This window comes from Saccopteryx bilineata, chromosome 2 (genome assembly GCF_036850765.1).
Source record: "Saccopteryx bilineata isolate mSacBil1 chromosome 2, mSacBil1_pri_phased_curated, whole genome shotgun sequence".
Lineage (NCBI taxonomy): Eukaryota > Metazoa > Chordata > Mammalia > Chiroptera > Emballonuridae > Saccopteryx > Saccopteryx bilineata.
Window position 1 is genome coordinate 156,807,089 of NC_089491.1, and position 14,985 is coordinate 156,822,073.

The window sequence follows — 14,985 nt, forward strand, 5'->3', positions numbered from 1 at the left end:
TTGCTTGTATTTCAGTATCTAAAGATGGTCATTACTCTGGCACTGCCCAAAGGCCTCATGCAGCCAGAGACGCCCTACAGTCTACCCAGTGGTGGATTGCACAGGAGTACATCCTTTGCTGTCTCTTTTCAGTGTATAGAAGGCTGTGACATTATGACCTCCTACATTTAGAAGAGTGTGTTTACTCTCTAGCACCACATAAGTAATATTAACATGTAGTAAATACTAAGGACTATTCTAAAAGCTTTATATTTCTTAACCAGTGATGGGATTCAGCAGGTTTGCACCAGTTCGGCAGAACTGATACCTAATGTTTTGTTGAGTTTGGCAAACCAGTTGTTAAAATGGCACTTGTAATCAGGTTCTCTCCAAGATGGGCACCAGGGCAGCTGCTCAATGTGGAAATCACAGATTTATACTCCTTACTCCTTTTTAACATTCATCTGCGCAACAGCGTATTCTAAGTGCCCATAGTAATGTTCATTCCGTCCATAGATGAGAAAAATTTGATGGAACTATGCTTATAACATTTATTTCATAAACTCATTATACCTTTGATGAAATACTACATTTTAGTTCCCTTGCATTTGTTACTTCAGTAAACAAATATATAACGTAAAGAGAAAAAGTGTCAAACAACCAGGGATGATAGCTGTCATTGGAAATATCTTAAATAAGTTTTATTTTTTGTTAGGTATTATTTAATATTTCTTCATTAATATTTTAAAATTCTTTCTAATAATTAGTTTTGTGTACCTCTTTTATTTTTTAAGTATAAAATGCATGAAATAACTACTTTTGGTATTGTATATCATTTTTATATACTTAAAACAGTCGATAGGGCAGAACAGTTGTTAAATTATATGACTCCCACCACTGACTGCTCTTAACTCATCCAATACTTACAACTCCATTTTTATTTATTTATTTATTTGTATTTTTCTTTTTTCTTTAACTTTTTTTGGTGGCACAGACAGAGCGAGTCAGAGAGAGGGACAGATAGGGACAGACAGACAGGAAGGGAGAGAGATGAGAAACATCAATTCCTTGTTGTGGTTTCTTAGTTGTCCATTGATTGATTTCTCATATATGCCTTGATCGGGGGGCTACAGCAGACAAGAGTAACCCCTTGTTCGAGCCAGAGACCTTGGGCTCAAGCTGGTAAGCCTTGCTCAAACCCGATGAACCCACGCTCAAGCTGGCGACCTCAGGGTCTCGAACCCGGGTCCTCTGCATCCCAGTCCAATGCTGTATCCACTGCGCCACCATCTGGTCAGGCTATTTGTATTTTTCTGAGTGGGAAGTGAGGAGGCAGAGAGACAGACTTCCACATATGCCCGACTGGGATCTACCTGCATGCCCACCAGGAGGCGATGCTCTGCCCATCTGGGGCATTGCTCTGTTGCAACCGGAGCCATTATAGTGCCTGAGGCAGAGGCCACAGAGCCATCCTTGGCAGCTGGGCCAACTTTGCTCCAATGTAGCCTTGGCTGCAGGAGGAGAAGAGAGAGAGAGAGAGAGAGAGAGAGAGAAGGGTGAGGGGAAAGGGTAGAGAAGCAGATGGGCACTTCTCCTGTGTGCCCTGGCCGGGAATCAAACCCAGAACTTCCACATGCTGGGCCAATGCTCTACCATTGAGCTAGCTGGCCAGGGCACAACTCCATTTTTTAGATGGGGAAATAGGCTCAGAGAAGTGAAATACTTGCCCAAGTTACTAGAAATGTGCCAGAGATTACAAAACAAAGCAGTCTGGTTTTGGAGTTGTGTTTACAGTACATTGTTGTATTTAAAGTATACATGTGTTGTCTGTCCCAGTTTCTTTTGAAGCATTATTAATGTCAGGGAAGAAAGTAATTTAGCAATAATCATCTTTTCATATTTCAGGGCCCAGAATGTGTTCAATATCTTCAGCAAGAATACCTGCCTTCCTTGCAAGTAGCTCCAGAGATAATTCAGGTAAGAGCTATCCTAGCAGATTTTCCTCTTAATTTAATTAAAGAACTCTGACTGTAGTTCGATCTAAATTTTGATTCAAGAGACCTAAACTTGCTTAGCCCATGGTGACTCAGTGGATAGAGTGCCAGCCTGGAACACTGAAGTCACTGCTTTGAAACCCTGGGCTTGCCCAGTCAAGGCATTTAGGAGAAGCAGCTAGTGAATAGCTAGAGTGATGCAACTACTTCTTATCACCCCCACCCCACCCCAGAAAATCAATAAATAAAATCTTTACAGAGAGAGGAATGGAGCCAAACTGCATTTAATTTGATGTTTTATTGTGTAAAGGATAGCAAGAGGCCAAAGTTCAGGGGGTCTGTGAAAGTGAATGGGAAAATTTATATTTTTATTTTCACTAACCTTTAACAAATTTAATTTTCTATCATTGTGTAGGTGACAAATCACAGTAGTATTCATATTGCTGTGACTTTATCACCGAAAGGAATCACAGATATTTTTATGTCACATTAGTTTTCCAGAGATGTCAAAATATTGATGTTTTAGTGTTTTGGGTTTTTTTAAGTGAGAGAGAGGGAAGGAGGGACAGACAGGAAGGGAGAAAGATGAGAAGCATCAACTCATAGTTGTGGCACCTTAGTTGATGATTGCTTTCTATTATGTGCCTTGACTGGGGGACTCCAGCCGAGCCTGTGACCCCTTGCTTGCAACCGAACTATTTTTAGTGCCTGAAGGAGAGGCTCAACCTAGCCATCCTTAGCACTGGGGCTGAAATGCTTGGACCAAATGAGCCATGGCTGTGGGAGGCAAAGAGAGAGAGAGACAAGAGCGGTGGAGAAGCAGATGGTGGCTTCTCCTATGTGCCCTGACTCGGAATCGAACCCAGACATCCAAACGCTGGGCTGACGCTCTACCACTGAGCCAAACAGTTAAGACCTTTATTATTAATTTTTAGAGAGAGGAAGGGAGGGAGAGAAGGGAGAGAGAAACATTGATTTGTTGCTCCACTTATTTATGCATTCATTGGTTAATTCTTATATGTGCCCTGAGCTGGGATCGAACCTGCAATCTTGGTATACTGGGACAACTCTCTAACCAGCTGAGCTACCAGGCCAGGGTGACACATCATCTTTAACTTTAGAGATGTTAATGAATTTTCTCAATTATCACTTGTAAGCTAATATTTTATGGAAATAATAAATTACTAGTTACTCATGTGATCTTAATGCTCATCAAAATAAAAATATATCATTTGATTTTGAATAGTTAAAATTTTACCAGGTTGCTGAATGAAGCAGCCTGTTCAACAAGTATTAGATTTGAGAATATTGTATAACCTTTTTAGGTGAGGACTTGTTCAGGTTAATTCTGATAAATTACAAATACTAGAGTTTTGAAGCAATGTCTATTGACAGATGAATGGGTTATAGAATGTGGTGTATGCATACAATGGAATGTTATTGGCCCCATAAAAAGGGAGTCCAGTCATATGGTACAACCTGGATGAACCTTGAGGTCATTAGACTAAATGAAATGAGCCAGTCACAAAAAGACAAATACTACTAAATTCCACTTATATGAAGTATCTGAAGTAGTCAGAGTCTTAAAAACAGAAGGTAGAATGGTGGTGGCTAGGGGTGGGGGCTGGGGAGAGGGATAACTGGGGATGTTCAATGAGCATAATTTCAGTTTTGCAAAATGAAAAAATTCTAGAGATATGTTGCACAACAGTGTGCCGCCATATAGTTAACACTGCTGTACTGTCCACAAAAATGGTTAAGATGACCAGTTTTATGCTTTTTGTCATAATTGTAAAGCAATGCTGTGGATTTGAATTATGATGAATTAAATAGATTCATTCCCTTCTTTCCTCCCCTCCTGGACTTCCAGGAGTTTTGTCAAGCGCTTCAGCAGCCTGATGCTAAAGTTTTTAAAAACTACTTAAAGGTAGGTATTTGGAAAACTTATATATTCATGTAATTGGATAATGTTTCAGAACTAAGAGAGAACATATACAATTCTGTGTCACACTGTGGTTTGACCAACTATTTTTTATTTTGTTATCTCTTTGCTCTAAAACCTGCTTCAAAGAATGTAGTTACAGGTGTTATACTTCAGAGTCTTCTGAAACCCCTTTCAACTGAACATAGATCATAAAAAGTTAGGTTAAGAACACTATTTATGTGCCTGAGCATTTGGTATGAAAAAGCCAGTTTTCTTTTACAGTTTCATGATGTAATTAAATAGGAACTGAGCATGTTGGTATGAAAATGCGAGGTTTTTTTAGTTTCATGATATAATGAAATAGAAACTAGAGGTTTGGGAGAGCAAGTAATGTTTAATGCCCATGTTGAGTTGAAGGGAAGGAGCTAAAAATATAAAAACAGAAGTATGAGTTACTTGGTTGTATCCTATCTTGAAACTTTTTAATTATACAATAGAGAGAGAGAGGCCTCAGTTTGTTGTTTAACTTACTTTTGCATTTGTTGGTTGATTCTTGTACGTGCCCAAAGCCAGGATTGAATCTGCAACCTTGGTATATTGGGATGATAATCTATCCAACTGAGCTACCTGGCCAGGGCCCAAGCACTGAATTTTAAAAAACCCTCCAAGTTAGAAAGAAGTTACAATGTTTATTTGTTCTTATATTTATAACATAATTAAATTTTTGAGACAGCACTGTCTTGCTTTCACCTGAGTAATTTAGTCATTCGGTACTCCCTGACTCTTTTTGAGTAACGGGTACTATGCCAAATTCTGCAAGTATCAGTGTGAGTGATTTTCCTTGCCCACAAGGAGCTCATCATGAACTGGAAATAAAATTGCAGTGTAACAGGATGAAGAACTGTTGTTTGTTTTGTTTTGAGAGAGAGGGACAGGAACATTAAGCTGCTTCTCTTCCATATGTGCCTTGACTAGGGAATCCAACTGGCAACCTCCATACTCGAAAAGTGCTATAATTAACTGAACCATCCTGCTAGGGCTTAATTTTTCTTGATTTTTAGAAAGATAGAGATTGCAACGGAGAGAAGAGAGGAGGAAGGGAAGCATTTGTTGTTCCACTCAGTCGTGCATTTTTTGGTTGCTTTCTGTGTGAGCCCTGTCCAAGGAGTGTACCCACAACCTTGTTTTAGGACAATGCTCTTAACCGACTGAGCTGACCAGCCAGGGCTGAGGAACTGTTCTTTATTTTTATTACCTTCCAACAAGTCTGAGGGCAAAGTGTTATGCTAAATGTCTTGGTAGTGGGTAATTTAATGAATGGCTACCTGGTTCTTTTGCCCAAGGCATTTAGTAGAATTTATAAGTCAAGGGACTTTGCTGAGTAAATAAGTCAAATCCTTTGACTTTGGTTCTGATATCTTCCCTTGTCAGTTTTCCCCCCAGTAGTATTAGTTTGTCATCTTAAACTGACAGAAGAGTTAGTGAGAAGAGTGTTAACAGTTGCTATTTATCATTGCAAGCCCTCCTGCTCCCATTTCTCCATTAAAGCAAAGTGCTTATGAAGGTAAACTGTTAAATAACTGATCAAACTGCATTAAAGGATTCAAAAAATTGTAACTCTATTAGGGGTATCTGTAATAGCAGATTTATATACATGTAGCAGGCTTATGCTCCAAACTTATAATTTATCCAGACAGCATTTATAAAAAGTCTTTCTTTCAAGCCCAACTTCTCTTTAGTGATTGCATTCAGTCAGTGATAGTATTATTCTTCTAGCCGAAAAAAATGAAGTTTATTTTTTTATGCCTACTCATCGTACCTGATTGATCCTTAGATCTTGATGATTCTTCCTCCTCACTCCCTTGCTGTCCCCTTTTCTCTTTCTGATATAATCTTATCACCTCATTGATCTCCCTTCACTTGTTCTAGCCAGGCAGCTCTGTTCCAAGACATTGAATAGTCCCCTGAAATTCATTCCCCTACCTCATCATTTCCATAAGCCTGTTGTTGACTAAAAACAAGTTCATGTTTCTTAGTTTGGTGGTCAGGGTTTTTCATATTCTGATTTTGGACTACCTTTCTGGTTTCTCTTGCAGAAATGATCTTTTACCATTCTTGGTATTCTTCAAAAAGTCTGCCCCATTTGCACGCCTATTCCTTCATGAGTTCTATCCATTATTCTAGGCTTACGTGAAGCATGACCTCCATATAAGGCTTTCTTTTGCTCATATAGTGACTGTTCTTTTCTCTCCACTTAGTCAATAGATTATTTGTTGTTAAATAAATGTTTGATATATTGGTAGCTGGAGATACAACAATGATCAATACAGTTCTTATCCTTAATGAGTTTACTGCCTATCATTTACTCTTTGTAGTGCTCACTTAACATGTACCTCAATATTGATGGTAATATACGATATTGGGCCAGTCCCTAGCGCAGTCACTTGCCTACTCATTCATAGTCTCAAATGTTGAAAATATGTTTTTTGTAATCAGATTAATAGTAAATTTCTTATGGAACAACTGCTGTCTGTAGCTTTGACTTGTTTCTCCTCAAAATTTAATTTCTCAGCATTAACTTTAACAGTAGTACTGATCAGCAAAATGTGTTAAAACGTGTTTTCCTCTTGAATCTCATAGCATTTGCAGTAATACCATATTTTCACTAGTTTCCCAACTGATTATTGTCACAAGTTATCTCTAGACTTAATCAAACTGTCCAGAAGAGAAAGTTCTTGTGTTATGTGTGGATTTATGATGTGATTTATGATATGAAATGCTTTAAATATAAAGTCTACCAGAAAGTTCTGTCTGTTTTTGGAATAAAACAAAATACAAATTTTTCTTACCGTCAATAAACTTTATTAAATAATATAATTGCCATTATTATTAATGATTTCTTGCCACCATGAGGGCAATTTGTATATCCCATTTTTGAAAAATGTTTTTATCTTTTGATGTGAAAAATTGAACCAGTGCTTGTTTGATATCTTCTTCATTTTTGAATTTTTTGCCCTTTAAAAAATTTTGTAAGGACAAAAACAAGCGATAGTCAGAGGGTGCTAAGTCCGGGGAATATGGTGGATGCGACAGATATGCTTCTGTAGCATTTCTTCCTTGTTGAAATTCGTAAAAATTACAGTGGCATAAATGAACTTTATTAGTAGCCATGGGTACACTATTGCTTCACACATAAGACTAACGTGAATCAACTTTGTTTTAGTTAATTTGCTACTTCAGTATGTATACATTAAGTGATAAAAATAGAGAGGCACACATGTGCCAAATAAACGTGCTTATGTGTCGAAACTTGTTGTGATAGAAATGGACAGAACTTTCCGGTAGACCTTATATTTACTGAATTTTACAAAAGAGTAGCTAGCACTCAGTAACTTAGAGCCATTCTTCAAGTGAAAGGTGGTATCTTCAGACATCAGTACTAACTACCAATACTTTATTTGCAGGTGTTCTTCCAGAGAGCAAAGCCCTAAGAACTGGATCTCCCTGTGCCTACTTCATGATCAGGATTTATGATCAGAAATTCTGGTTAATAATTTATAAAGATGCAGTTTTTGTGTGCCATTCACACTGGTATTTTTAACTTTGCTTTGAGCTCATTGTAGTATATGTATTGGGATTTTTCTGTAAAATGTGTGTAATTTTCCCTAAATACAGGTATGTAACAACAAGAAAAGTTGTTTGCATGCCAATTCAAATTGTTCTGTATAAAAATGCTGTTAAAAGATACAGCAGAGTTCTCTTAGTACCTTTTTATTTTTACTTGAAACTTAAAATTCCTTTTAAAGACCATAGCAGGAAAACAATGTACTTTTTTTTTAATTGCTGAGTATAAAATGTCTGAAAATTTTAATTTTCTTTTCTGTGTGCAGACTCAAAGTATGGGGGGAATACAAAAGTTCAAAACTGATTTTTTGTAGATAGCCATTACATTTCTTTAAACTGTTTCGATGCCAATATGTATTCTACAAAACAGAATGGTTTCATAAACTAACTGATTTAAGAGTAGGTGCCGGTGTTATACATTTTTTTATAAAAAAATAAAATGAATTTTACATAGTGAATCTACCAAGTCTTTTTTTGGAATTATTATAAATAGTTTAGTTTTATTTCCTCATCTTATCCCTGATTTCCCATTTAAAGAATTGCACATAAAAGCTTACAGATGATTTATTTTATGTTCCTAAAAGGTTATATGCAACTTAGTTCTGTTAAATAGAATCTTTTTTAAATGCCCTAAGAAAAGGCCTGTGTGGATCTGTTGATAGATTTTAAAATCCAATTTTTTCTACCTCTTATTGATCTACTTACTTAGAGTAAAATATACTTATGTGTTTATGATGCTGGTAAGTAATCACTCTTCATTTAGTTAGTAGAAGTACCTTCCCCTGTCTTTTCTCATTTTTATTCATGACTACAGAAAACAAGAAAAACAATGAGTAGCAAAATTACTATATAGGGGCCCTTGGGTTACAACACAATTTCGTTCTGACAACAGTGATGTAACCTGAATTTTGGCTTAAGTTGAAACGTACCCTAGCCTAAGTCACTTATCTATCCTAACACAGTTGTAAAATGATCATCTAGAACAGGGGTCTCAAACTCAACTCAGCATGTGGGCCGCAGAGCGAGATCACAGGCGTTAGGCGGGCTGCACTAGGTCTACAAAAGGCAATTGTTACGCAACACTTTTCTCACTGCAGTTGAAAACAAAAAACAATCAGTACAACAAGCACAATCGTACATGCAGTTTACTCAGTGTCACAAAACGACCAGAAACTGTAGTTCGCATCACAACTGCTGTTAACTAAGCTAATATCTAGCTAGGATGCTAGAGAAATGAAAAATATAAGTAGGCCCCTAGGCTTACTTAATTTTATCCAAAATATTTTGAACTTTGTGGATTAGTCTGTGGGCTGCACAAAATTGTTCGGCGGGCCGCATGCGGCCCTTTGAGACCCCTGATCTAGAACATAAAAACACAGCTAAGCCACAGAAAAAGGAAAAGGACATAAATATACTATATTGTAGTAAGAGTCCAGAATGGCGTAGGTAAGCGTACTGGGGGATGCCAGCTCCCTCACTCATATGCAGCATCACTGCGCATTCTTCCACCACTAGTTCATAAGTACAGTACTAACAGCATAAGCAGAAACATGTCTCAATTTTTTAGTTTTTATGGGAGTGAGCATCGTAAATTTGAAATGTCATATGTCAAGACTTTTAACCCAAGGAAGTTTAAATTCTAAAAGTCTTCAGGTTTTTAGGAGACGGTTGTGTGTGTGTTTTTAACCTTCGAGCAGTATGGTCCCTTGGGATTTCATGGCTGGGCTTTAGTGGTGTATAAACTCCCTAAAATTGTATTCTAAATTGTCCACATAAATCTTTGGGGTTAATTCCAGAAATAATTTTATAGCTTTGTCCTACATCATAGTACTAAAGTAAGTTGACATTTAATTGTAAAATTAATTAATGGAATGTATATTTAACTTCGATAACCATGCTTTTAAAAATAGATAAGTGAAAGTTGAGTGTTTTGTTGATAATTTCCTCTGTACTATGGGAAGAGAATTGCACCTACTGCAATAGTACTAACTGTTCAAAGTATACGAATGAATAGCACAGCCTAGTAGGCAAGAGCACAGGTTCGGGATCCAAATGCAGTACTGCCAGTAACTGGTTTTGGAATCTTTTTTTTTTTTTTAATTTTTTTTTTTTTTTTTTTTTTGCATTTTTCTGAAGCTGGAAACAGGGAGGCAGTCAGACAGACTCCTGCATGCGCCCAACTGAGATCCACCCGCCATGCCCACCAGGGGGCGATGCTCTGCCCATCTGGGGTGTCGCTTTGTTGCATCCAGAGCCATCCTAGCGCCTGAGGCAGAGGCCACAGAACCATCCTCAGCGCCCAGGCCATCTTTGCTCCAATGGAGTCTCGGCTGCAGGAGGGGAAGAGACAGACAGAGAGGAAGGAGAGGGGGAGGGGTGGAGAAGCAGATGGGCACTTCTCCTGTGTGCCCTGGCCGGGAATCGAACCCGGGACTCCTGCATGCCAGGCTGACGCTCTACCACTGAGCCAACCGGCCAGGGCCTGGTTTTGGAATCTTAAGCAAGTTACCTTTTACCTCCACAGTTTTCCCATCTGCAAAGAGGAAAAAAAAATGGTAGCTTCCTCATAACTATGAATTAATAAGCATGAAAAAAGCTTATTACAGTACCTGCATGTGTAGGGTTGATATTAGCTATGGGTACTGAACAATTAACTCCACATATGTAAAGGTGACACCTGCTTCTTTCCCCCTGGCTCTTTAGTCTCAAAAGATTCATGTGTTCACTGCTAAGAGAAATCAAGACATGTAAATTAGGAGTGTACTAGAAATTAAACTTCATGTTATGTAATCATGTATAATTCTTATCTTTATACCCTGAAGTTGCCCAGGGCTCTTTACTTAGGGAGTGCCACAGTAATTAGGAAACTGTTCCATCGTGGAATACCTTATTTGTATTGTACTTAATTTCCAAAAGCAAGTGTCCAAATAATTGCCACAAGGGTGAACCTCACCTATTAACAGATAAGATTAACATTGAGGCAAAAAACGGATTTGTGTGACTTGACTATGGAACCACAAAGGTTTTAGTATACTTGGTTTAGTTCTGTACATAACAGTTTATTTAAATCTTAAAATAAATGCTAATACTAATTGGTTCACAAGCAGTTTGACCTTTTAGAAAACACTGGTATTTCAATGTGTATCAATTATTATGTGGTAAATATGTAAATAAAGGTCTTGAGTTTAGCTAATCTCTTCTCCCATAAACTGAGCAGTGGGCTTTACAGTTGCAAGGAACTTTGACAGGTCCTTAGCATTAGATATGGGAGAACTGAAACTGGTTGGAATTGTAAGCATTGAGTACATTTGTTAGAATGATTCCATCACTTAAACGTTGTTTAAAAGTCTAAAAGTAATTTCCTTTGTAACTGCATTACAGTGGGCTTTTGTTACCGCCATTGTCATATAATGGACTCAGGTAAACAACACAAGACTGGTTTAAAATTCAGTATTTGACAGGGAGAGTTGGAACAGCAACCCCAGGTCTGTTCCATTCAAGAGCCGCTGCTCTTAACCACTTTGCGGTGGTTTCCCACTTCATTGCCGGTGCTGTATTTCTCCCTTTGGGAAGCTCTAGGTCAGCAGTGGTCTCTGGCCTCTCCTGATGTTGAGACGGCTGCAGTGCTGTCAGTGTGCAGAAGGGATCACTCTAATAGCTGGCTGCCTGAGATCTTGGCGGCACGAATATTGCTGGACTTGTATTTTAGTCCATAAATTCTCAAATAACTGTCGTTTTCCAAAATACCGCTTAAAAGAGGGAATTAAATGAGCTTATTTACATTAAGACTAACGGGTGAATTATTTATTCAGAAGCGATCATCTAGCTCCACTGTAGCCAACGTGGTCCTCAAAACATACAAATCTATCCCTTTCGAATCTAAAGTTTAGACATATTCCCCGGTGATAGCCCCTCACGTGTCCAGCATTCTGCACACCTGTGACGTGACTTGGAATGACGAGTTCCATCCCGACTTCCCACTACCGCCACCCTGCGCACTCCGCCTCTGGCTCCCCGGGAGGAGGCGGGATGGGAATCGGATCATTGCGCTCACTGCGCAGGGCTCCCTGGCTTCAAGCTCAGTGTAGGGGAGCGGGGAGAGTCAGGCAGAGGGTGCGAAGCGGAACTGACTCCAGACAAGCCCAGCATTCACGCCCTTCGCCACCGAAGCAGCATCGGAGGTAGAGGTTGAGGCCAGCCCCTCGGGCGTGCGCACGCGCACTGGCGCGCGCCGGCCGCCGGTCACGTGGGCCCTGGAAAGAGCTCGCGAAGCCGGAAGTGTCCTGAGGCCGCGGGAACCCGCTGGCGGTGGCGCGGAGGCTACTAGGCGCGGTGAGTGGAGCAGCTACGGGCTGAGGGACCCAAGCCTCGTGGAGCACGAGCAGCCGAGCTCTGCGTGGGCCCGCGCGGAGTGCTTCCGCCCTCTGTGGCAAACTGCGGTGCTGAGTCAGAGCGCGGGCGGGGCTGGCGACCCCAGCGACCCTGCGCGACCCGAAGGCGATCCCTCCTCCAACCTTGGCTAGGCGGACACCGCCCCCCGGGGTCCTCGGGCGCCCGAAGCCGGGGGAGGGTCGTGCGGACCCTGTCCTCTCCGTCTCGGCGCCCTGGTCTGGCGACGTCGGGCGTGAAGCAAGTGCATGTGCTGGTGACCGAGCTGGGCCCGGGCCGGCCGAGAGATGCGACGCTCCTTTCCTTGCGGGTAGACTGGCCGATTCATGGCCCCGTTTCTGAGTATTGACAGTTTTTAAATGGATTGATTCCACCCCCACCCCCAGATGATTAGAGAGACGCTGCATTAAGGTTTTAGCGATGATAACAAGAGGAGGTTGAATCGCAGTAAGCTGGAAGCTGCCGACGTTTGTAACACACAGGTCGTGGGTAATGCAAGTTCCCAAGCGTTTCCTGTGGGGAAACGTCTGGTGGGTTTGTTTTCCAAACCGCTTCCGGGGCTTTTCAGTAAGTGATCTCCAGCCCAGTGCTATCCAGTCATTGTCGAACGCATAACCAAAGACTGACCTTTTTCCACTCCAGAACGCTGAGTGTAATAAGCTCTTTAAATTTAACAAGTGATTCACGTAGGACTCAGAGCTTGGAAATCCTGAAACTTGGCCCTTTTTGCCATGTCACCAAACTTGTCTTCGTTTATGGACAAATGTAAACTTTCGTTTTGGATAGGATGAGGAAGTAGACCGAAGGCAGTGCTAAGGAGAGCATACTTGTTGAGTGCTTGCCTATACCGTTTCAAAATTTGAGGAAGATTTCTTTTGCAAGCACCTGGTGGATGTGCTGAGTCATGTTTTAGCGTGCTATTACTGTGGGGTTTGGGAAGGTAGTTTCAAAAGACATTTTCTCAGATCGTTTTAAAACCGTACGTTTATGTCTTGCGGACAGAGAGCAGCTATCTTAGCTGATAAATGTGTTTTATATTATACACTAGGTACAAATAGGTACCTCAGGATGCTATTTGCCACTTACAGTTATTTCAGACAGCAGATTAATTAGGGAAGCTTTTTCAATATTGTTACCTCAGTAGCTGACATAGGCGTATTTCTTATTTGTGAAAAGGAAACCTTATTTTTATTGCTTATTTCCAGTAAATTGCTGTATGTAACATTTCTGATCCGAATTAGATTGCTGGTAAAATTACATAAATATTTATTAGTATATTAAAGGTTGCTGAAATTTAGACCCCTGCCTGTTCTTTAAGTTCCTACTTTGAGTATTGGCTGTCATTAAGTCATCACTGACTACCTCATCTGTTCTAACTTACTAGAAGGAATATTAAGATTTGCTGTGATCTGACATTGCGGCAGGTTTAAGGCGGCTTGTTGAGACCAGTGTTTATGCTCTTTAGTATACCTCATTTTAAATCCAACATGGAACTCAAGTATTTTTAGGATTCTTATATAGCTTTTCAGTATTAAAAGAGGTGGTGCTTTTATTTTTAGTATGAAAAAAGGATAATGTTTTTTAAAAAACAGACTTTAGTTTTTAGAGCAGTTTTAGTTTTACAGGAAAATAGAGCAGAAGGAACAGAGACTTTCCATATACATACTTCGTGCCCTGACACGTGCATAGATTCCCTATGTCTGTTTTTATTTTATTTATTTATTTATTTTAAAGAGAGAGAATGAGGCAGGGAGAAAGACAGGAACATTGAGCTGCCTCCGTATGTGGCCTGACAGTTGATTGAACTCACAACCTTGTCCTTTTGGGATGACGCTCTTAACCAACTGAGCTAACTGGTGAAGGCCTCCCTTTGCTTATTTTTTAAGACTTAGTATTATGAACTTGCCATGTCTATATTTCTATACTTGGAAGTTAGGCAAACTATCCCTTAATTTTAGAACAGTTAGCAGACTTTCAGGAGTAGTAATTTTTGTACCTTTCCGTTGTGATTGTCAGGCTCTGTGTTGGTGAAATTTAAGTTACAGTAGTAGTATGCAGGGGCAGCAGTTGTTTTCATTAGTGTTCCTCTGCCCTTAAAGGAAAAACAAAGTCATTTTTTCTATATTTTGTCATTTTATATTATTACTTTATTTATTATGAAACACCTTAAATATAATTCATTAATTTTTCAAAACATTTGAAAAAACCGTCCAATATTACTCTCATTGATGAAGACAAAATGAGAAACAGATTTTTTTTTCAGTCTTTTGATAGTAAATTAAATTGATTATATGAGATGTCATGGGTTAATGTTATTCAGAACCCACACAGCGTTTTAGCCTTTAATATTGATGGAAACTTAGATTTTTACTTTGGACTATTTATACACCTCTAAATTTAGCTATAAAAAATGGGTAATCGTTGGGAGACTAAAAGTAGCTTATATTTCTTTCTTAAATGTATTAGTCCCTTAAAACAAACATGCAGATTTTTTCTTTTTTCTTAGTATAACAAAGAGGATCGCCTGACCAAGCCAAGATGCAGAGCACTTCTAATCATCTGTGGCTTTTATCTGATATTTTAGGCCAAGGAGCTACTGCAAATGTTTTTCGTGGAAGACATAAGGTTGGTACAAAGAAAACTATGACTGCTTTTTATCATTTTATATGTATTCTTCTGAAAAGCACACTGGCACTAAAATGTGGGACTTGGTGTTTTGATTGTGCTATCTAAAAGAGTAACTACCTGTTTTGTGTTTTTTTAAAGTATAGCTTATGTCAGAGGCAGTTATATCTATCTACTCAATGGTGACAGAAGTTATGTGTTGGAGAGCAGAGAAAAACAGGAAGTTGGTTGAAAAAAGGGACTAGAGGAGATACGTTTTGCCTTATGATTATTTCCTCAACCTAGCCTTCCTGTGGTTGAGTGATCTCACTAGCAGAAGTCCAGTGCAACAGTGATATGATGTGGGCGTTAGAGGAAGAGGCAGATCTGTAGTTTGGAGAGGAACTCATGGACAGTTCCAATATACTGTACTAAGGCTTTCTGCCCCCAGTAAAATAGCATTCTACAAGA

At 39.5% G+C, this 14,985-nt stretch overlaps 2 protein-coding genes and 1 long non-coding RNA gene across 10 annotated transcripts in view; 2 read left to right on the forward strand and 1 right to left on the reverse strand.

Moving 5' to 3' along the window:
* XPOT (exportin for tRNA) overlaps nucleotides 1–8,351 on the forward strand; it is a 51,079-nt gene extending 42,728 nt beyond the window's left edge. For all 4 annotated transcript variants that reach the window (XM_066258255.1, XM_066258258.1, XM_066258256.1 and 1 more), the window contains 3 exons: nucleotides 1,885–1,956; nucleotides 3,844–3,900; nucleotides 7,362–8,351. In XM_066258255.1, coding sequence (XP_066114352.1) covers nucleotides 1,885–1,956; nucleotides 3,844–3,900; nucleotides 7,362–7,388 — 156 coding nt within the window. In that variant the 3' untranslated portion in view covers nucleotides 7,389–8,351. The remainder of the gene's footprint in view (nucleotides 1–1,884; nucleotides 1,957–3,843; nucleotides 3,901–7,361) is intronic.
* The window catches only part of LOC136324837 (uncharacterized), a 457,224-nt gene continuing 449,718 nt past the window's right edge, over nucleotides 7,480–14,985 (reverse strand). The window contains exon 2 of the long non-coding RNA XR_010729148.1: nucleotides 7,480–7,656. This is a non-coding gene — a long non-coding RNA (uncharacterized lncRNA). The remainder of the gene's footprint in view (nucleotides 7,657–14,985) is intronic.
* Nucleotides 11,724–14,985, forward strand: part of TBK1 (TANK binding kinase 1) — a 54,150-nt gene continuing 50,888 nt past the window's right edge. For 4 of the 5 annotated variants that reach the window (XR_010729147.1, XM_066258246.1, XM_066258250.1 and 1 more), the window contains exons 1-2: nucleotides 11,724–11,853; nucleotides 14,417–14,535. Coding sequence is in view for 4 of the 5 variants with exons in the window: in XM_066258246.1 (XP_066114343.1) it covers nucleotides 14,449–14,535 (87 nt within the window). In the remaining variant the exon portion in view is untranslated. The other variant, XM_066258247.1, reaches the window with a different exon arrangement.